The sequence below is a fragment of the Lygodium microphyllum genome, chromosome 14, assembly GCF_053477565.2.
Source record: "Lygodium microphyllum isolate KBCC chromosome 14, Lygodium_microphyllum_v1.1.10, whole genome shotgun sequence".
Classification (NCBI taxonomy): domain Eukaryota; kingdom Viridiplantae; phylum Streptophyta; class Polypodiopsida; order Schizaeales; family Lygodiaceae; genus Lygodium; species Lygodium microphyllum.
The window spans coordinates 12,493,463-12,515,750 of record NC_141148.1 but is presented as its reverse complement, the minus strand read 5'-3'; the positions used below and the strand labels follow the sequence as shown (position 1 = coordinate 12,515,750).

Here is a 22,288-nt window from a genome sequence, read left to right as displayed (position 1 = left end):
AACCACTCCCATTGCAAATGCAATGTTAGGATGTGTAGCAACCATAGCATATATCAAGCTACCAACAGCTGAAGCATAGGGCATCTTGGCCATTTTAGCCTTCCCACCATGTGATATGGGGCTGTCATTTGCACCTAGTTTCACATATGGAGGCAATGGCACACTGATAGCTTTCCCCCTCTCCATATTGAAACACTGCAGAACTTTGGTAATATACTCCTGCTGTGACAGATAAAGAAGACCCTTTGATTTGTCTCTGAGTATACACATGCCAAGAATGTGAGTTGCCTCATCGAGATCTTTCATATCAAAGCTATTGTGTAGACTCTCCTTCAAGGAGTCCAAGGCATGAACATCCTTGCTTGCAATTAGCATGCCATCCCCATACAATACCAAGAGAATAAGGCTGCCATCTGCTGCCTTTTTGGTATATAAGCAGTGATAAACTTGAGAATGATGAAATCCCTGAGATTGCATGAATGTATCAAATTTGTGATACCATTCGCGTGGTGCTTGCTTCAGTCCATACAGACTTTTGTTTAGTTTACATACCATGTGCTTTTTTCCCTTTGCAACAAAACCGTTAAGTTGTTGCATATAGATTTCCTCATGCAGATCACCATGTTAGAAGGCGGTTTTTACATCCATCTGTATGAGTTCCATGTTCTCAGATGCAACCAAGCCCAAGATGGTTCGCAAAGTAGTCATTTTGACTATAGGAGAGAATATTTCATCAAAATCAATTCCATGTTCTTGCTTGTACCCTTCAGCAACTAAGTGTGCCTTGTACTTGGGCAAAGAATCAGAAGTAACTTTCATTTTGTAAACCGCCCATTTGCAGGGTAGCACTTTTTGTCCTTTTGGCAAAAGTACCAAATCCCAAGTGCCATTCTTCATGAGAGATTCCATCTCTGATAGCATTGCTTTTTGCCATTTCTTACTATCTTGTTTGTCCATTACTTTGTGGAAGCATGACGGTTCACCACAATTTGTTAACATGACATAATCAGCCACATAGTTTACTCTAGGAACAAATCTACTTGGCTGTTTTTGCACTCTGGTCAACCTACGGACTCAGTGGTCAATATTTGCTAGCTGTTCAGCTTGTAAATCTGCATTAACAACTTGCTGTTCTGCAGGTACAGCTTGCTGTATAATTGGTTCAGGTTGTTCCAGGTGCACATGTTCTTGCTGAATTTGTGGGACATCATGGGCAAGATCCTGCTGATCATTTATAGCATCATTCCTTGCATTTTTAGGGACATTTTCAGTAGGTATTTGCTATTGTCTAACGGGCATTCTTTGCTGTCCTGTTGGTACATCCTCTCGGAATACAACCCTTGTGACTTCCTTTGTTCTTTCGGGCTATTTATGCATGTGATCTTCCCGGAAGATGACATCATTGCTGCATACTACTATTCTTTTCTTGGGATCCCATAATCTATATCCCATTTCACCTTCATCGTCATATCCTAGGAATATACATTTACAGGACTTTGGCTCAAGTTTGTTGCATTCTTCCTTACGTATGTGCACAAATTCCTCGCAGCCAAACACTTCAAGTGTGCATACGAAGGTGGCTTGCCCGACCACGCTTCTTGGGGAGCCCTCCCTCCCTAAAGACCTGTTTGGTGACCTATTAATCAAGTGTACGGTTGTCATAACAGCCTTTGTCCAAAAATCATGGGGTAAAGCAGCATGTGACAACATTGTACAGACCTTGTCTTGAATGGTTCGATTCATACACTCGGCAACACCATTTTGGGGCGGATTATGAGGAGCAGTAAGCTCTCTCTTAATCCCTTTGCTGTCACAAAAGTCTTGAAAGACTTTGGATACATATTCCCCCCAATTGTCAGAGCGAAGGCATTTTAATGTCTTGTTGGTCTGATTTTCAGCAAGTGCTGGGACTTTTTTAAATTTATCCAAGGCCTCGTCTTTGTGACGGATTGGATAAACCCAAACTTTGCGTGTGACATCATCAACAAAGGTAATAAAATACTTCTTTCCCCCTAAAGATAACCTTGGCATTTGATATATATACATTTGAATGTACTAACTCTAAGGGTGAATACTTTAGCGAAATAGATTTTTTGTGTGACGTTTGAGCATGTTTACCATAGATGCGATGATCACATTGTTCAAAATCAACATATCTCAAACACGGTAAATAACCCAAACAAGAGAGCACTTTCATTCCAGATTGACTGATGTGTCCCAATCGGCTATGGTATAAAGAAACACTTGGCTGCTTAGTTATGGCGACAACATGGTCATGCACACTAGATACATGTAAAGGATACATAGTATCACTTTTGGACCCCTTGGCAACAATGCGGGAGCCCTTACATATTTTTCATTTGCTATCCCCAAAGATGGTGTGATAGCCTTCATCATCTAGCTGCCTTGTGTTGATCAAGCTCTTTTTGTAGGGTACATGTCTCACATTATGCAAAACAAACATAGAGCCATGCTGAAATTCTAGTTTCACATTGCCAATACTTGCAATTTTACATGTATAGTTATCCCCCAAGTGGACAACACCACGTATTGCACCATTGTAGTCAGAGAACCACTCATGATGTGGTGTGACATGAAAGGACGCACCTGAATCAAGTATCCAAGGGTGAATGTTATCCTCAGAGTCTGTAATCAATGCATGTGCATCCAAAGAAGAAGCTAGGAGTACATCGCCATCATTGTCATTATCATGAGTGACTACATTAACCTCTTCTATTTTCACATTGCTCTTTTTGGCATGCTGGCTGTCCTTGTTTTCAGCCTTGTTGTCTTGATTGTTTTTGGTTTTTACCCTTCTTTTTCTTTAGCTGAAAGCAATCCCTTTTGTAGTGCCCGTGCCCCTTTTTGCCACAATGATGGCACTCCACATTCTTGCCATGAGACTTACTATGTGCTCGGTTTTCAGAATTGCTCTTATGCTGAAATCTGCCTCTAGTGTGTAATGCATTTGAAGACTTGTTTGCTGAGTTGTTCTGCCTATTGAGTTCTTCCATCAACAAAGAACTCTCCACATCAGAGTATACCAGTTGAGTAGTCGAATTACTCAAAGCTATCTTGAAAGTATCCCAACTTTCAAGTAGGGTGCATAGCAAGAAGGTAGCTTTGAATTCTTCATCAATATGAAAATCCAAAGCAATCAATTAACTGAAAATTGAGTTAAACTCATTCAAGTGTACAGACATGGCTGTACTCTCTTTCATGCGAAAGTCCATCAGTTTTTTCAGTCAATAAACCTTACTGGTTACACTTTTCTGAGCATACAATTCTTCAAGCCTTTGCCACATTGCATATGCTGAATTCAGCTTCTCAATGTTGAAGAGCAAGTTGTCTGACACTGAGAGCTCAATGGTAGAGCAAGCAAGTTCGTCCAAGTCATCCCACTCGTCTTGTTCCATGTCTGCTGGTTTGATTCCCTTTGTTTTGATGGGCTTTACATGTTTTTTCTGCACCAAGACATTGTAGCATTGTTTTTGCTAGATGGAAAAATTATGGGCACCCTCAAGCTTCTTAATGTGCAAAAGATTACTGCGGTCACTGTTTCCAGCCATAATTTGCAGCCCCAATTTGACTAACTAGTCACCAAACGCAAGTCCAAATATGACACAAGTGACCACAATGCACAAGAGTACCAACCAACAATGAAAGTCCTAAGATTGCAGAAATTTCCAGATCTGCAAATGAATTTTCAGAATTAAAAAATTGTCGTTTGTTGCACTCTTCAAGCAATTTCTGACACAATTGGAGATCAAGCCACTAGTTACATGTGAAATCCCCAAAATTTCACTGCAATTTTTGCTCCGAAGGGATTCCCGAGCACAAATTTGACAATTTGGGTCAAAAGCCCCAAATGTTAAGAAGATAATCTGTTCAAATTGCATCAATTCAAGTACCCAAATGCATATAGTAGGCAATTCTTGCACAAATTGATGAAATTCTGCAAAAGCCCCAAAATTTTCGGGTTTGGTGTGCACAAATTTCACTGAAATTGAAGAAATTTCACCAAAATGTGAAAAAACCCCAAAATTTCATGGGAATTGTGCGTTGATTTCGCAATTTCTGAGTCAAATTGTCCACTTCTGCATGAAAATCCCCAGATCTGAGAAAAGCCTCGATTTTCTTGGGCAAAAATTGACTTTGTCTGTTGGCGTGTGAACACCCAGTAAAATGACTGCAGATGTTAAAAAAAAAAGAATGGTGATTGACAGGTCAGGTTCGTGACCAGCGTGACTTGTCCAACAGGTCGCCACCTTCCACTTGAGCCGGTGTCTGGTCGTCGCGAGTCTGCGTGTCACATCCGCAGCCTTGTCGTTCGTGTCGCCTAGGCTTAGTCACCTGCAGCGTTTGCGACCTTCTGCCCGTCTTGTTTGGTCGCTGCAGCATTTGCAACCTGCTGCCCGTCTTGTCTGTCGCCTCTTCTGCATGTGCCAAACATCGACGGCTGATGCTCATCTAGTCCGCCTGCCTCTTCTGCACGTATCAAACATTGACAGTTGATGCCTAAAGTTCCTGCTCGCCTATCACGAGCTTTGGGAAACGTGCACAATCTGTGTGCTCTAATACGAGTTAGTAGACGAGTTTGTTGTGAGCTGAGCTGAGAGTGCAGATGCGAAGAGTTGAGAGCAGTAGAGAGTGAGAGAGTGAGCACGACACCTGATGTTTGGTTCAATGACTAGTGTACCACATTTTAGGTTTTGAATATATATTAAGTACAAAGTGTAAGGGTGCGTTCACACGTGAACACAATAAAAGGCACGGTGACCCTTTATTCCCAACTAAATTCACTCGAGTTGAGTTAGGGATAGGTCTAACTTACGTAAGATCTATTGTACTTTCATTCTATCATTCTAGTAGTTGCATCTTTGGACTGTGGGACTATTGCCAACTCTTGCTCAATGTCTTGTGTTCACACACACACACACACACACACACACACACAAAAAAAAAAAAAAACCAAAAAACCCAATTCCAATAGCTCTATCCACTATGCAAGTCACCTAAACATCAAACAAATGACACATAAGGCTGAAATAGTGTACACATGGTTGGCTAGACAAAAAAATTCTTATGTCTTGGCTGAAAATTGTAGAAATTCAGGTCTGAAATCTGTAGGAAAACAAACTAAATGTTCGCAAACAAATGATTGGTAAGGTTGAAATAGTGTGAACATGGCTGGCAAGAGAAAAAATTTCATATACCTTGGCTGAAACTTGCAGAAATTCAGGTCTGAAATCTGCAGGAAAATAGCCTGAATGTTCATAGGTGAAGCTTACCTTTCAAGAAGAGAGCTTTCAAATGTTGCCGAGGTGACCACACGCTGGTATGCAGCAGTTAGGACAGATTCACAACACTTAAAGCAGGTGCAATAGTCTATAACATGTAGGGAATAGGCAAAACAAGCAAGCAAGAAAAAACTCAGCCAAAAAGGAGGTTTCCTTGCTTGTCACCAGACTTGCCCGAAATGGTGTTTCCAAGAAACGGAAATGGCCGTCCTGTATTGGCAGGTCCGAAATGCCATTTCTGGAAACTCTACACTGCCCATGCAAGCCAGTAAAAGGCCTAATACACACATGATACACACTTTTTTGTTAATAGGATATGCTTGTACAAGAGGTCCAATCAAGGCCATAAAGCAGTTCTTTAATACCTTCACCTATTCTTAGATTTGTTCACTGTAATTTGGGAAATTTGGCTTAGACATCAGTATAACTGCATCAGTTTAACAGTCTATGCAGATCCTCCATCAGAAGTGGGGTTTTGCATAGACATGCGTAAGCTAAAGTAGAAATATATTCTGAATGGGAAGATAAGTTTGCTTTGATTTTATGTGGTCATTATTTCAAGCAGCTATTTCCATTTGTGTGGCTTTGATGTAAATGATTCTTGCATTTTGATGATCTTTATTTTTTGTCTTGATTCCAGGGAAAATGCAGTTATACAGAAAGGTGAGCATAAAGAACTGACGAGAAAGAATTCTGTTTGAACTATGTCTAGAATGTAAGCATATGACATTTAAGACAGGTCATGATGGTATGGCAGAGGACTGAAAATGAGGGGTCGAATCTCGAATCAAGATGGCTGAATGATTTGTCCTCTTAAACAAATTAAAGGCATTAAAACAATCTTGTGCTTATCTGATCAGAGCATTTGACCAATCTTTATTTGGTGGTAAATGTTGAGCTCAGTGCTTTTACCAACTTATCAGACACTCAAGACTGGTGTATAGAGTATGATGAGAGTGGTCTGGAGCATTATGTGACACATTTTGTTGTGTTTGCCACTCTTTATTGCAAAAGGAATCAAGCTATTGCTTTTTCAATGGAGATATATTACTGCTTACAGTCTGTCCTAGTTAGATATTCAGCTCATTGATTGCATGAATGTAAAACCTAGTGATTGTACTTTCATGAATATCTCGTTAACACCTGTCATCAGTCCCTTGAAGTTTCTATTTAGTGAGAAGCTAGAGTTTGCTAAAACATCCACTTTAATTCTTGACATTTTTTTGTACATGTTACACAGAAATGCATAAAGTCATCAACTTGCCAAGCCCAAAGCCAACCCCATGTATCATGGACGCTTCATAAGGTCTTCCTGTCCAGCCTGCTCCACACACTTTAGCTACGTAGTATATGGGAAAAGAGCAAGAAAGATCCCTTTACATGTGTTACAATAACTGTGAAGGTTCAAGCTAGAGGCCAGTTAGTAACTTTTAGGGTCATGAGAAGGCATGTATGAGCAATGGCATGCACAAATGTAACTATGTAAATGCCAATGCTCTTATGTATTTTTCCATGCAGCTCAATGTGTGATCCTTTGGAGAATGCTTGCATTCTGGAAGCTTACATGCACGTTATGGAAAATGCAGGGAAGAGTATCTAGATTGAGCCCTTAAGTAGGCCTGGAAGAAAGCCTGTGCCAGAAAAAGAAAGGAATAATGACATAAAATAGCTCTGGTCTCCCATACCTTGAATTTGTTCAGGGTAGTTATGTAATGGACTATTCTTTTATTTTTCCGAATTATACTTGAGCAAATAATTTCCTAATAGCTTGGAGCTCTATGTGTCTAAGGTTGCCACTTTGGGCGTGTACAGAAATTTTGTAGACCTTATGCATAGGTAGAGTAGAGTCTAATCTTTCTGTTTAACTGTACGCTTGAAGCAGTATCAGATGTGACTTTATGGTCAAGCTCTGTGCATCTTGAAGTCATAATAAACATCACTTAATCCTTGCAGTATTCTGTTAGAAGCAAACAAGGAGATTTTATGCCAATGGTAAAGCACTGAAAGGAATTGTTGTAGGTGGTTATACATCTACACTGAAGAGCTAGTTGTGCCCTTGCTGAAACAAGTGGGAAAACACAAAAGATCTTTTTGGGAATGCTTCACTTGTCAGCTTTGAAGTTTTCACGAGCAGCTGGGGCTTGCTCCAAGACCTGTTCCAGACTACTTTGGAATGTTTGTCTGTCAAGATGAAGTCAAGTCTTCACATATTTCACAACTTTTTTTGCAATAAGTGTCTACTGCTGATTCACATGCTACTACAACACTCTCTAGCTGCAAGTGGAGAAAACTTACAAGGAAAAAGGAACTCATCACAGGACTTTCTTCAAATGAAAGGGTTAAGCTGATTGCTGCCCTAGGGTTCTATTGATGTAGGAGAAAACCTTTCTTGAGTTGTTTTTTAAACTTCTCCCTGCCGCAAGCCATTTAGAAAACTGAATGCATATCTGAATTCTGGAGCAGCTACTGTGGATTTAATATCTTAGTTTTCATTGGGTTAGTAAGTCACCCCAATAATGCATCTTTCTGGTATGGCAGCAGTTTGTAGAAGCGCTAATATTATTTTCTTTAGCGCTTTTGTATGCAACCAGCAGTAGAAGCTGCAAACTTGCCACTTTTGCACAGCAATTGCATGCTGTGGCCCATGCTGTGGTAGAGCATATATTTTGTTGTTTAAGATCTTGTGCGAATCTGGGAAATGTCACCATATTCTTGATTTCAGCACATACCATCTGAAAGATGCTCACTTAGCACAGCATTTTAAATCCAGCACTCCCATTCCAATTAGGAAATTATTGGTCCCATCACAGCACGGTATGTATTTACTCACATTCCAGGGCCTCTAGCTAGACAGCATAGGCTGGAATCTTTTTTGTCTACCCCTAATAGGACTAGAGATACTAGCAAGATGTAGGTTGAGCAACCATCATTACCTAAAATTTCAAAAACTTTCTAAAAGTCCAAAACGGCTTAAGATGCGACAAATGTTGATAGGTTATTAGCTTTAATCTTGTGAACTTAGAACATCAACCTACATTTTGATTGATAAAATAATTTGTAATACTTGTATTGAATGCTAATCTTTCAAATGATATTTAAATTATGGTTTTAATTAAAGAATTCTATTTTATAATAAAGAAATTCAAAAGGTACTTGAGGCATCCATACAAAATAATAATAATTTCCCAAGATCATAGTTGGCCATACTTATTTCTGAGCATGCACATATGAGAGAAATAGAATTCTAAGAGAGAAAGATCCCCATGTTAATATTTCAAGATTTTAGACCTATACTCCAATATGTAAGCTAGCATGCATGAGAGAGAGAGAGAGAGAGAGAGAGAGAGAGAGAGAGAGAGAGAGAGAGAGAGAGAGAGGTACTGCCCTCTTGCTACACCGCGAAGTATGTCTCAATCTGACACAATGCACTCTTGCACTTCCCGGCTGTGCTACCTGCAGAGACTTGCTCCCAAAATAGAAAAATGAAAGCAACACTGGTCCTCTTACCAGAACACCGCGAACTTGGTTTGCTTTCTTGAGCTCCTTGCCACAAACAAGGCTCTGATACCATGTCAAGATTGTGGGAGAGAAGGAAGGAGTCTCACTTGTAGCTTTCTTGCTTGCACAATGGGGGAATACACACACAGGTGGAGGTTGAAAACAATTTTCCTCTTCTTAGATGTGTAAGCCAAAAAGAACTCAAGTACATAGAAATAGAAGAACCCTATATATGGGTCTCAAACCAAACTCAACTAACTAAGGTGGTATACTAACTGAGCCACGAACTAGAGTAGATAAGGATAGCTGTCATCTAGCTATTATTCATGGGCGGTGTACCAACCACATCTACAGCTAACAAGTCGGTGATATAAATACATAGCGGTCACCCTGGCATATCAGGAGTGGAGCTCGATATCTCAACACACTTAGCACGTTGGTGGTCATTATGATACTCACATGGCCATTGACTTATTACTTATTATATTTAGTTTGTTACACCTACCTACAGCTGGCAAAGACATAGCGCCACTCAATTAGTGTAGTCATTTATGCACTGTTTGACTTAGTAGGCCCAGTATCATCAAGCTGCCCTGCAGACATAAGACTACGTGTAAGTGTAGGAATATAACGTACATCTTGTAACAGAAAAGTACTGCTAGTAGAGAACTGTAGCCGTACATTCCCAATGCCAACAGTAGCAAGTGACTTGTCATCACTCAAGCGAACTGAACCAGAGACAGTGCAGTAGGAGTGGAACCACTCACGGCATGGTGTAACATGAAATGAAGCACCAGAATCCAAAAGCCAGCATTGCGCATACATAGAGTGAACCTCGGTCAATGGCGTAGCATCACAAGAACTAGCTGCAAGTATGTACTCCCCATCGAAGTTCTTAGTTTGCATGACATTTATCTCCTCGATTTTCATACTGGATCTCGTAGGCGTAATGCTGTGATTAGAGGACTTTTCCTATACTTTGTCTTTCCCCTTCTCTTTGTGCTTCTCATTGTGCAACTTATGACATTGTGGGCGTATATGGCCCTTCTTGCCGCAATGGTGACATGTCACATTAGCATTTTTTCCATGAGACTTGTTGCGCGACTTACCACACCACTTAGACCTAGACTTCTGGGAGTCTTTGCCATGGCCATTTCCAGGGTCATTTTTTCCATTACCATCTCCGCCTCTAACACTCAAGCACGCGACACACGAGAGGCATCCAAGTTCTTACAGTTGATCTCTTCCTGCAGAATGACACTCTACATGAGGTAAGTTCAAAGTAGTAGTAGGAGCACATAAGGCAATGCCGAATCCACAGACAAAACATGATCAATAGAGGATCCATCAACGACAAGAGGATAGAGATTGCTAGCCTTGGCACCTCTAGCAAGCACAAGTCTGCCATGTGTGATCTTCCAGGCAGAATCCCCAAAAGAGACATGAAACCCAATATCATCAAGCTGCCCTGCAGACATAAGACTACGTGTAAGTGCATCCTGTAACAGAAAAGTACTGCTAGTAGAGAACTGCAGCCGTACATCCCCAATGCCAACAATAGGAAGTGACTTGTCATCACTCAAGCGAACTGAACCAGAGACAGTGCAGTAGGAGTGGAACCACTCACGGCATGGTGTAACATGAAATGAAGCACCATAATCCAAAAGCCAGCATTGCGTATACATGGAGTGAACCTCGGTCAACGGCATAGCATCACAAGAACTACCTGCAAGTATGTAGTCCTTAGTTTGCATGACATTTATCTCCTCGATTTTCATATTGGATTTCGTAGGCATAATGCTGTGATTAGAGGACTTTTCCTATACTTTGTCTTTCCCCTTCTCTTTGTGCTTCTCATTGTGCAACTCATGACATTGTGGGCGTATATGACCCTTCTTGCCGCAATGGTGACATGTCACATTAGCATTTCTTCCATGAGACTTGCTGCGCGACTTACCACACCACTTAGACCTAGACTTCTGGGAGTCTTTGCCATGGCCATTCCCAGGGTCATTTTTTCCATTACCATCTCTGTCTCTAACAGTCAAGCACGCGACACACGAGAGGCATCCAAGTTCTTATAGTTGATCTCTTCCTGCAGAAGGGCACTCTCTATATCAGGCAAGTTCAAAGTAGTAGTAGGAGCACATAAGGCAGTGCCGAACATATTCCATGACTCACTCAGAGTCCCAAGCAAAAACATTGGAGTAACCTCATCATTGAAGGTAATGCCTTGCAAAGTTAAGATTTTGAGAATAGCATGGAACTAGCTCAAATGAGCAGACATTGTCATATTTTCCTTCATGTGCAGGTCCATAAGTTACTTCAGCCAATGCATCTGACTCGTTGGACTTTTCTTGTCATAGAGGTTTTTGATCTTATCCTAGAGTTGCCAAGCACTCTGTGCTTCCTCAACCACATTGTAATGAACCTGTTCAATGAGAGACAAGATGAGAGTGGACTTGCATAACTCATCAAGCTCCATCCATTCATCATCAATCATAGTTTCAGATTGCTCTCCATGCAGCCTTAATGGTTTTATTTGCTATTTCTACACCAATACTTGCCAAACTTGGCTCTTTCAATAGGCATAATTCATACCATCAAGCTTAGTGATGTTGAAGATAGCACTGCCAGTGGAAGAAGATGCCATACTGCAAGTTGAAATAGCGCAGACAGTTCAAAATTGTTTGCTGTAAACTGCTGTAAATAACCAAAATACCACTAAAACCAAGGCAAAATGACCATGAACAAATAGCTATTGATGCTGCCCACCAAATACCATCAGTAATGCATCAAATCCGGACGATTCAGCATGAAAATTCCATGTCAATCCAACATAAATGCTTGCTGTAATAAATTACAGAACTGTGAAAATGAGAGCTGAAAGTGCCAAAAAATGGATCCCAAGTCAATCAAATACTGCCAAGTCCAAAACCAGCGTCATGCGGGCATATCATAGGCATATGATAGCCGATAATCATGAAACCAACACGCAAACATATCATATAAACATTTGCCAATGAGTCGGTACACCCTTGAATCAACAGAGCAAAAAATGTACCTGCCACTGCCAAGACTTGACACAAGTAGGTGTGAGCTCACAGAAAACGGACCCAAGTCAGCTCATAAGCAAGTACAGTGGACCAAATAGTAGAAGCCAAGCATCATCCAAAGTGAAGATCCCAATAGTCTAAAGTATCCAAAGTGCTCAATAGTATAAGCCGCTTGCTCAATGTCTATCAAGCATCCAAAGATGCTTCCATTGGCACAAAAGCCGTAAGTGTCAAGCAAGAAAGCTTGAACAAAGTATGTAAGAGTGCACGAGTGACATGTGTCCAAGATCAAGCATCAATGAGACATCCCGAGCATGTAGGCTGTGTAATATCCATACATACTATCCATAGACAACAAGTACATCCAAATTGTAACTCTGGCAAGCCAAGAAATAGTCAAAGTAGGCTCCGGGAAATCAAATGTCAAGCCCAAGTAAGCCGCAGTAGCAAAATCAACTCCAAGACAATGTAACTAGCATGTATAGGGATGGCATAAACCAAGCATGTCAAGACTAGTTAGACATAAGCAAAGTACATGCCATAAGTACATCAAAGATGGAGATCCAAATGCTATGCGAAGCAAGCCCAAGCTCAACCAATGATCCGAGAGCAAATCCAAGCTCTATGTCAATCCCCTAGAGTCATTACATCAATATATACATCCAAGACATAGCCCGAATCCAATAGGCATATCCAAATATAAGCAAATGAGCTTCAACCCTGAATATTCTAGCAGCAAATAAATGTCCAAAACTGAGCAAATAGTGGTTCAATCCAAGCTCATAACCTTAGGCATACTTTTCCATATGTATAGGCACCAACTGGGCATAATCGGACATCAAATGACCATGTAGCATAAGCATAAAATGTAATGACAGGGGGCTGCCTTGTTTTGAGCTGCCTGTGGACTGTGTAAAACAATCAATGGCTGAGTAAATTCAGCCCCAAAAGCATCTCACATCATAGGCATACATTCCCTTAGCATTCGAGACTAACCGGGCAACCAATGTCAATGCCAAAGTGGTTCAGACATAAAATGCTAATGTAGCACTATTGTGGGCTGCCTGTAAACTGTGTATACAGTCCCAAACCTGAAGTAAATCACATCAATGCTCAATGCCAAGGCTCGGGATCAAATGCCAAGCATAAATCAAGTATATAGTGTCCCAATGAGGTTGCCAATGACTGGGATGAGCTGGAGGAGATTAAACAACTGATCACGTGCTGTAAATGCATTGGGCAGAATGGCGCAAATCTGTGTGGGCTGCTTGTAGGGGGGTTGGGGCTACAACAAGCTTTATGGTGGTTGCCAAGGGGCCAAAGAAGGCCACAAATCATGCTAGGTAAGCAACCAAGCTCTCCAATGGCTACCACAAGCTCAAACCTTGATGTGAACCTGTGAGCTCAATGAAACCCTGAAACAAATGAAGAAATACCTCTGATGCAATGCCTTGAGGGTGCCCAAAGGGACCGGGTAGGTGCTCGGGAAGCCAGAGAGTGACGGGAGCTCGAGAGAGTCGGCTATGGTTGTTGGGAAGGAGACCCAATGAGTGTAGGTAATCATTAGGAAGTTGAAGGAGTCATGAACCAAGGTCGAGTAGTTATAAATCCATACTCTGATACTAGTTGAAAGGTGAGAAGGATCGAAGCTTTCTTGGAAGAGCTATGGCAGGAGAGCAAGAGCAAGAAAAAGAGAGACACAAAATGGGAACTCCAACAGTCACAATGTGTGACTGGGCCTTTCTTTATTCAAACTATCACTAAAAGAATAAAGAATAAAGCGACGGTGACGGGCGCTTGCCACCTACAGTATGCAGTGGCAGGTACTGTCAGTGAAGTAAGACACGCGGTGTTGGGCGGAGGCGCCTTTATTGCCAACACCCATGAATGTAGTTTGCAAGAGGTTTTCCATTCAAAAGGTTGGGTGAAAATTTATTTATAGACTCTAGGATGCTACTCATGTATGCCTAGTTCATAAAAGAGTCTCCTCAAGTGAGATTTTATGTCTTCATAAAAATGGTACAATGTTTATAGACCATTATGGGTGTGTCTCTTTGGCGAGCTTTTTTAGGCAAGCTTTTGAGAGACATGTTCTAGTTGAGCTTTTTGGGGACATGTCTGTACTAATCCTAACCTATTGATATTAATCTAGATTCCATTACTACTTTCTTTTTCACCATATTCACAAAAGATTTTGATATTGTATGTTTCCCTAACTTGTATAGATGCGATCATGTTAAACAGTTCACTTACCTCTTTGAACTCTTAAACCCAACTGTAAACCAATGCCACTAGCGTCAATTACTCATAACACTTGCACATAGGACTCCATCACTTTCTTGATAGCACAACATGTATACCTCTTATGCACTTATGCATCTAAGCATTCTTGGGCCTTGCAATATCATTTTTTCATTGATTACTATGCAAAACACTAAAGGGGTTTTTTGTAGTTCAAAACAACTTAAAAAAATTAGATTAATGCAAAAATATATTACAATGCAAATTTGGTGATTTTGATGGACTAAAAGCTATAAAGATGATTGCAAACATGGATTGGCTTTAGATAGTTTTGTGAACTCACAAGACTCCCTTTGTCTAAATTGGAATACAAACCACCCCAATGCACAAAATAGTGGCCCTTTCGAATTTCATTTGGGGAAAAATTATAGGTTTATCATTATTTTCAAGGTTTTTGGGCCTCTAAGCTTATTTTTTGGTGAACCTCAACAAATTACACCTCCAAACAATTTGATTTCAAAATGTTCCAAGGCTTTTTCAAAGATTATATGTAGAAAAACCTAAGTGTTTCTAAGGATTCTTAGGCCTTGCGAGTTCATTTTTTCATGGATTACTTCATAAACTTACTAAATGCTAGCTTAATTTTTAAAACAATGTTTGGGGTGGTTAAAATTGAGTAAAGTGCCAAGGAAGTAGCTTTTTGAACTCCTAGATGGTGTGCATTAAAGCCAAAATAGGTCATATTTACAGCTGTTTTAAAAGCTTTGGGTTTTCTGAGCTCATTTTTGGGATCACCAAATTATGCATTCTAATGTATAACTTTTGTTGCCTATAATAAACTTTTCTCACAAGAGCTCAATCGACTTGTTCTCGAGGACTTCATAGGGTAGCCAAACTAGATGGTGTTTGCATTTGTTTTGAAGGCTTCTGGGCCTTTTCAACTTATTTTTGGGCTCGTAATAGTCGATTATATACAGCAATTTATGTTAGATGTATTCATATTCTTCAAGTATTGTTGCCATCGACTCCCCTCCCCCTCCAGTTGCTCCCTCCCTCTTCAGCAATTCCCCCCTTCGGTAGCACAGCAGTGTGATAGGTAGGTTTCCAGCAGCGACGCGCAATGGAAACCTATGGTCAGACACCGACGCACTCAGCGAGTACCCCCCAGTCAAACACCTTGCGTGTAGTCCTCTCCGAGGAGCAGCTCTTAGCCATCTGAGCTAAGGAGCTGGAGCTAATGGAAACAACGATTTATGGTTTGGTAGTAGGACATTCCCTAGCCAGGGCCCAGCTTCGAGACTGGCTTCACTCAACTCTGCGCATCGGCACAGCGCAGATTGTAGAGGCGGCCCTATTAGGCCAAGGGATCTCATGGTCCCGCTTAGCTTGGCAGACACAGCTCATGAGTTACTTGCCAGTTCACCATATGCGTCCACAAAGGGGGTCATATACATTGTCCCTTGGTACAATGGCTTTACTGTGGAGGCGTTTGCACTCCACAACAAGTTTCTTTGGCACCCGGTTACCCTTCTTTTCCTTGGCCTGGCGATTGAGTATCGTGAGTTGGTGGACGACTTCGAATGGCTCTTCGGTACTGTCCTTCCCGCGTCTTTCACGATGTAGTGATAGCAGCAGGAGTCCCAAAGGTATGGGTAGCAGTGAAAGAGGTCAAGAATATCCCACAGTTCCTAGAGATTGAGGCAAGCGGGCACTCCTTTAGGCAGCAGGTCATTGTGATTGGGCAACCAGGGCAGTGCCTATGCTACCACGACTTTGGGCATTAGGCAATAGGTTGTATGCGTTTCGGAGCCAAGGCGACTCCGCCCACAGGTCCGCATGTGGACGCTGATGGCTTCACACGGGTCCAGAGACGTCAGAGAGGGAGACGGCAAGGGGGGCGCAACCAGCTCCTTAGATCTAGCCTAGTCACCACGATGTAGGTGGCCGAGCGACCCCCCCTTGGCAAAGCACTCCACCACCCCCCCCCTCCTCCGCACTCGCCATGCATCTCCATCTATCCCACCATCCCTCGATCCTCCCCCCCCCCCCCCCCCCCCATCACCCCCCCCTACCGAGCACCCTCCTTGATCCGCACCCGATTCAGGTGAGCCCCCCCCAGACTCATCCCTCCTTCTCCCGCAGGAGGTGATGAGCCACACATACCGACCTTTTCCGCACACTAGCAGGATTTTCCCTTCCACACAGCCACTAGCTCATCTGCCTGTGTCACTTGCTACGTCTTCTCGAGACAGGCACAGCTGTTGTCACAAGAGTTCTTCCGTAGTGGCCCATGGTCCTACCTGCGAGTTGTGGAGCGCGGAGAGTTCCCACTACCTCTAGAGGTGGGGATCTTCTTTGTTCGCAAGTCAAGGAGGGGCAAGGTCCTACTTTCACCACCGGATAGACCAAACTACGCCTTTTTTCTTCAGTCCTCTTACTCAGGGGAGTGGACGACTACACAAATTGAGGAGTTGAAGAGTGAGGTGGCGGATCACATCTCCCAGTGGATGGGAGATGAAGGATTAGCACTGTTTGCACAACAGTGGCCAGGTTGCATGATGGACATTAACTGATGGGCTGGTGTCGAGGTCCCACACGTGAGCATTATCTTTCGAGCCCCTCCACACAGTGGAGAGCTTCAAGGGACGTGATCGAGTGGCCCCTAGCACAGGCGGCCCATTTCTACCAGTGTACAGAGGTGCGATTCTTAGCATGGCTGATAGATGCATTGATAGTACCACCTGCAGTGTCTATCACCCCTATGGTTCGGCCGAGGGTCACCATGGGGAAGTGGAGTTCAGCATCCAGACCGGTGGCAAAGCGCAATTGCATGCCTCACAGTTTCTCCTCCTCATCAGCAGTATCCATACTGAACAGATGCTTGTTGGGTTAGTCACAGGTTTCCTCATGAGCTTACACCTTGCATCCTGGAATGTGAATAGTCTCCACTATAGTGGAACATGTGGTTCCAGGAAGTTGATTGTCCGGCAGGAGTTGGAGCCTGCCCTTGTCGGACGGATCGACATCTTGCTTTTGCAGGAGCACAAGCTCACTCCCACCCAGGCCCAGTGGAATGGGAAGGTACTTTTGGGCAGCTCGCACACTTACTGGGAGCACGCCATAGGTGCCTACAGCAGAAGTGGAGGGATATGTACCTCTCTTGGCCCGAGTCTCACCACCTGTGTACGAGACCACGGGACGATAGTGGCAAGAAGGGTTCTATGGATCATATTGGATATTGGGGACTCGTGTATTGGAGTCCTCAATGTCTATGTCCCTACGGAGGTTAGGGCACGCAACAGGTTCTGTGTGGAGATCGTAGATGGACTCCCAGAGGTGGACTCCTGGATTGTTGGAGGAGATTTTAACAACTTGGAAGCCTTGGAGGACCAGCAAGGTAGAGGCAAAAACTACTAGGGCATGGCTGGGGAGGAGCAAGAGGCATGGGAGGTCTTTTTGCTTGCATTCGAAGCACGTGATGCTTGGAAAGATTCTGCCTTCCACAGGAGGGAGAGGTCATTGGACTTCTCTTGGGGATACAAGCGGCTAGGTGGAGTCTTGCTGGAGCGGTTGGAAAGGTTTTATGTGGGAGAGTGGGGAGGCTCTCGTGGAGGCCAGATTGAGCAGTTGGCAGGCACCACGTTGTCCAATCATTGCCCTATTCTCACGACACTTGACTCCCTAGCATCCGCCCTAGACACACGATCCGATCGGATCCCTGACTCGATCTATAGGAGGGAGGAGGTGACGAGACAGATAGAGTAGATTTGGACCAAAGAGTGGGACAGGAGGGATTGGATAGCAGAGGAGGTTGCAGAGGTCCTAGCCAAGTCGAGCAAAATTTGCTAAGAGGCAGCCATACAGGCCAGGCAGCAGTGTTGGGAGGGAGGAGAGAGCACTCCGGCGGGACCTTGCAACCACGCATAGATTATTGCAGGAGGCACCAGGGGATCCCACCCTCCACGCACCGGAGGTGCACGTGCGTGCAGCCATTGCTGGCCTAGAGGACAGGTGCTCGGAGTTCTCTTTCCGCACCTCAGCAGCCTTTTGGGCGCGGAAGGGGGACACGATGTGCAGGGAGTTCTTCCAGGTGCACCAACCCCACAACGCAGGAGAGCAGATACGTAGCCTTCATGATCAGTATGGGAGGAACCGTTCTAGTCCAGATGAGGTGATGGAGATTGCCACCAACTATTATACGCATCTCTTCTAGTAGGAGACAGCTTCAGCTAGAGGAAAGAGATGCAGATAACAGATATGGGATCACATCCCGTCCCTCGTCACAGAGGAGATGGGATGCTCCCTCCTAGCCCCCTTCACAGAGAAGGAATTAGAGGAGGCTTTCCATACATAGGATAGGCAGAAATGCCCAGGGGAGGATGGCCTCTCTAAGGCCTTCTTCACTACCTACTGGGAAGTGGTGAAGGATCCTCTAGTCATGGCTTTCCAAAAGATTTTCACTTCAGGACAAATGCCAAGGAGTCCCTTGGCAGGCCTTATCAGTCTTCTCCCCAAAGGGGGAGACCGGTTGGAGCTCTCCCAATGGAGACCGATCACCTTATTGTCAGTGGCCTATAAGGCATTGGCAAAGATGATTGGTAGTCGACTATGCCCCGTGCTTCTAGATATCATCCATGACACACAGACAGGCTTTGTTCAGGATAGGAGCATCCTAGACAATGTATTTACCTTCTTTGAGGCGATAGAGTGGGCTTAGCATAGTGGACTGGGATTTCCTAGAGGGCACCATGGTGAGGTTGGGATTCTCCCAGGCTTGGATTCGTGGGGTCTCCGGCTTGTACAGATCGGCCACCAGCAGGGTTCTCATAGGCGGAAGGCAAGGGGAGGAGTTTCAGTTGGAGAGATTGGTTTGATAGGGATGCCCCCTGGCCCCGTACCTGTTCCTACTCTTCGCAGAGGCGATGTCTCTCTTCCTCAGGTCACGTGTGAGCAGATTACGCGGCCTCCGACTTCTAGTGAGAGAGGAGACTGAGTTGTTAGACTCAGAGTACGCAGATGATACAACTCTCTACATAGAGAATGATGAGTTGATGTTGGAGAGAGTGAGGCTGGCACTTGACGTGTTCTGCTTTGCAACGGGAGCGAAAATCAACTGGCGAAAGTCTGTTGGTTTCCTCACAGACCCGGACTCCAGCATGGAGTGGGACATCCACTTGGGATTTAGATGGGTGAGTAGAGGGCAGACCGTCCGATACCTAGGGTTCTAGGTGGGACTCGACATCACTCCTGCCCAACAGTTTCTTCCTGTCCTTGATTCTATCCGGAGGAAATTGACCTACTAGAGCACGGTTTGCCTCTCACTAGCCGGACGATCCCTAGTGGTTAACCACGTCCTTCTAGCGACGGCCTGGTACATCACCTCGTGTTGGTGCTTCTCCTTATCGTGTGTAGTGCAGCTTCGCTGCCTAAGTGCGGAATTTTCTTTGGTTAGGGTCTGATGGTTCCAGGGATTCCAGGGCCAAGGTAGCGTGGGCGACCGTCATACGACATAGGTCAGAGGGAGGGCTTGGGATCATCAGAGTATGGCCCTCTTGGGCAAGCTAGTTGTCCGCTGTCTCACACCGGGCGCGCAGACCTGGAAGGTCTTATTGCAGAAGGGCCTTCAGGATTGTAGACTGAGACTCGGTGGTGAGTAGAGGCCGTCCCTGAGATGGATCTTTACGTCAGCCCAGACACACCCCCCCACCCCCCACCCACCCACACCACCCCCCCCGGGCCCCAGATCACCTTTCCTTCGCAACTTACTCTGCGTGTAGTAGGGTCTCCATAAGACCCTAATCCAGAGCTCCCTAGGTTACCAGGAGGAAATAGACCATCAGTCCGTGATCTGGAACCCCTAGGTCAAAGATCGGGAAGGGACATAGATAGGTGAGTGCCTCCATATCCAGTGGCTTGGGTGGGAGGTGGGTGGGAGGCCGGCCCGGCTCGTACCATCAGGACATGGCGGGAGGTGTACAAGATGGCGGATGAGGAGGTGTTGCAGCGAGTATTAGGCTGCCAAAGAGGAGTGGAGTTGAGGAGAAGAGAGATAGACGCAGCAATACCTCCGGAGTGGCTTACTCCCTCGATCCTCGTTCAGGTGGCAGGTAGAGTGGGTGGCGCCTTGCAGGGGACTTTCTTTGCCATTCAAGAGGGGGGACGTCTGGCTCTTGACAGAGGGCAGTAGGGTGAGGGGATTGCCACCCTTTCGTGGAGGAGGATTCTTTCGTGGAGGAGGATTCGGGTGGTGGGCCTTCAGGGAAAGACATGGTGATTGGACCCCTATGTTTTTTGGAAGGAGCTCAGGGAGTGGCGCCTCTAGATCTGGGAGGGCAGACCACTTGATGAGTTGGAGTGGAATCTAGGAGAGTGGCTATGGCCAACCTCTGCAGTCGCCAAGAAGCTACCCTGGTTCCTAGAGTACACTGCTAGGATTGGCAGACATGTACAGATGCAGGAGGATATGGACTGGGTGCTGTTACGTAATAGGCACTGGGCGGAGCACAGCATCACAGAGCCCTTCCGACGGACCTTCTGGCGCCGCCTATGGGATAGTTGGAGGCTGAGAGGGTGTCGTACTTTTCATGGCTGGTGGCACATCGAGGCTTGGCGGTGGGAAGTTGGCTTGCCCAGATGCAGAAGGAGGGAGGTTGTAAGCATTGCACACAGCAGCCTTTGGAAACCCCAAAGCACTGCCTTTGATCATGTGAGGAGGCGCAACTCGTGTTGAGAGGAGCATGCCGCATCCTTTGCTGTATAGCACCTAGCCTTGAGTGTATCTCATGGGGAGCTTTCTGCTGGCAGGTAGTTAGCTAGGGCCGTCACCTTTTGTATAAGGCCGGGATGCAGGACACGATATTCATGATCGAGGCAGGGTTGTGCGCAGTGGTCAGTTTGGAGGCTCTACCCATCCGCCAGGTATTAGAGCCCACAATAGACCGCCCGGAGGTATGGGAGATCATAGGGAGTCTTATTGGATGGCATATATGGAAGGTGCGGTGTCAGGAGGCTTTCGGCGGAGAGAGACTTTCAGCACATGCGACCTTAGCAGAGCTTTGGATCTCCATCATCCACTCCCTCTGCGGCCGATGGGATCAGGTGCAGGGTGAGTCCAGGGCTCGTCAGGAGCTCCGTGGTCACTTCATGCATACTTGGGGCGGCCAGGGTCTATTCTTTGTGATGCAGGCAGGCAGCCCCAGTTGCCGATATATAGCCCGCCCCCCCCCCCCCCCCCCCCCCCCCCCCCCCCCCGCCCCCAGACTGCCTTGAGAGGCTTGTATACATGATGTATTGGTGACTTTGCATCAGCTCCAGCTAGTTTGTTGAGCATGAGCATTCTGTTGTAATCAGTTTTTTGAGTAATATAATCAGCCACATTTTACTTGCAATAAAAAAACAATTCTTCAAGTATTGTTGTGAGAGTGATAGTTCGAGTTGCTTTCCCAAAAGGAGGTACTTCATGGACTATGTCAACAAGCTTTTCTTATAAAAGCCCACCTTAAAAAAAATTCCCCAGCTATTATCAGCATTTTTTGGCTTAGATGATTTCTCTGTAGATGTATGGTATTACAGATGAGCATTCTGCAGGTAAAGATTATGCTGAAAAGTAGCATTTTGTTCAGTGTGAAAGCCACCTTTTACAATGTTATGATCCTGTGCTTTGGCAAGCAGTTGTACTCACAGAGTCTCGGAACTTGACAAAAGTTCCTAGGGGGATCCTTAAAACACTGGCTCACCTATTCACAGTACTTTTTTGACTCCTATGAGATGTTGGTCAAAAAGCTATCCAGTAAATGTTTGAAAAAATCCAAGGGGTACGCGATTCCAGTGGTTAGCATTAATCTACTTGTACATCAATTCTTATCAGCTTTACTGTAGTGAATAAAGCTTATCTAGAATGGACATGCTTTGTGTACTCGATGTAAGTATGGAGAGAGGGAAACAGACAAACTAATGCTAGTTTTATCCAGGGATGTTGTGCTGTATGCCTTGGGGATTGGTGCATGTGGAGCTGATCCTTGCGACAAAATCGACCTTGCTTATGTGTACAGCAATGAAGGTCAACACGCAGTCAAGGTTAGTGTGCAGAAACGTCAACATTGGGCTACAGATTTCCACATGTTTGTTATTGTAAGCAAAAAGGTTGGGGAGTTCCTGATCTTTTTTTCATGTCAAAAGTTTGTTAAGGTATGT

General features: G+C 44.5%; 1 protein-coding gene across 2 annotated transcripts in view; it reads left to right on the top strand.

Annotated features, from left to right (window-relative positions):
- Positions 1-22,288, top strand: part of ECH2 (enoyl-CoA hydratase 2) — a 118,743-nt gene that overhangs the window by 61,887 nt on the left and 34,568 nt on the right. The window contains exons 2-4 of one of the 2 annotated variants that reach the window (XM_087692369.1): positions 5,941-5,963; positions 6,541-6,606; positions 22,066-22,171. In XM_087692369.1, the coding sequence (XP_087548495.1) occupies positions 6,584-6,606; positions 22,066-22,171 (129 nt within the window). In that variant the 5' untranslated portion in view covers positions 5,941-5,963; positions 6,541-6,583. The remainder of the gene's footprint in view (positions 1-5,940; positions 5,964-6,540; positions 6,607-22,065; positions 22,172-22,288) is intronic. The other variant, XM_087692368.1, reaches the window with a different exon arrangement.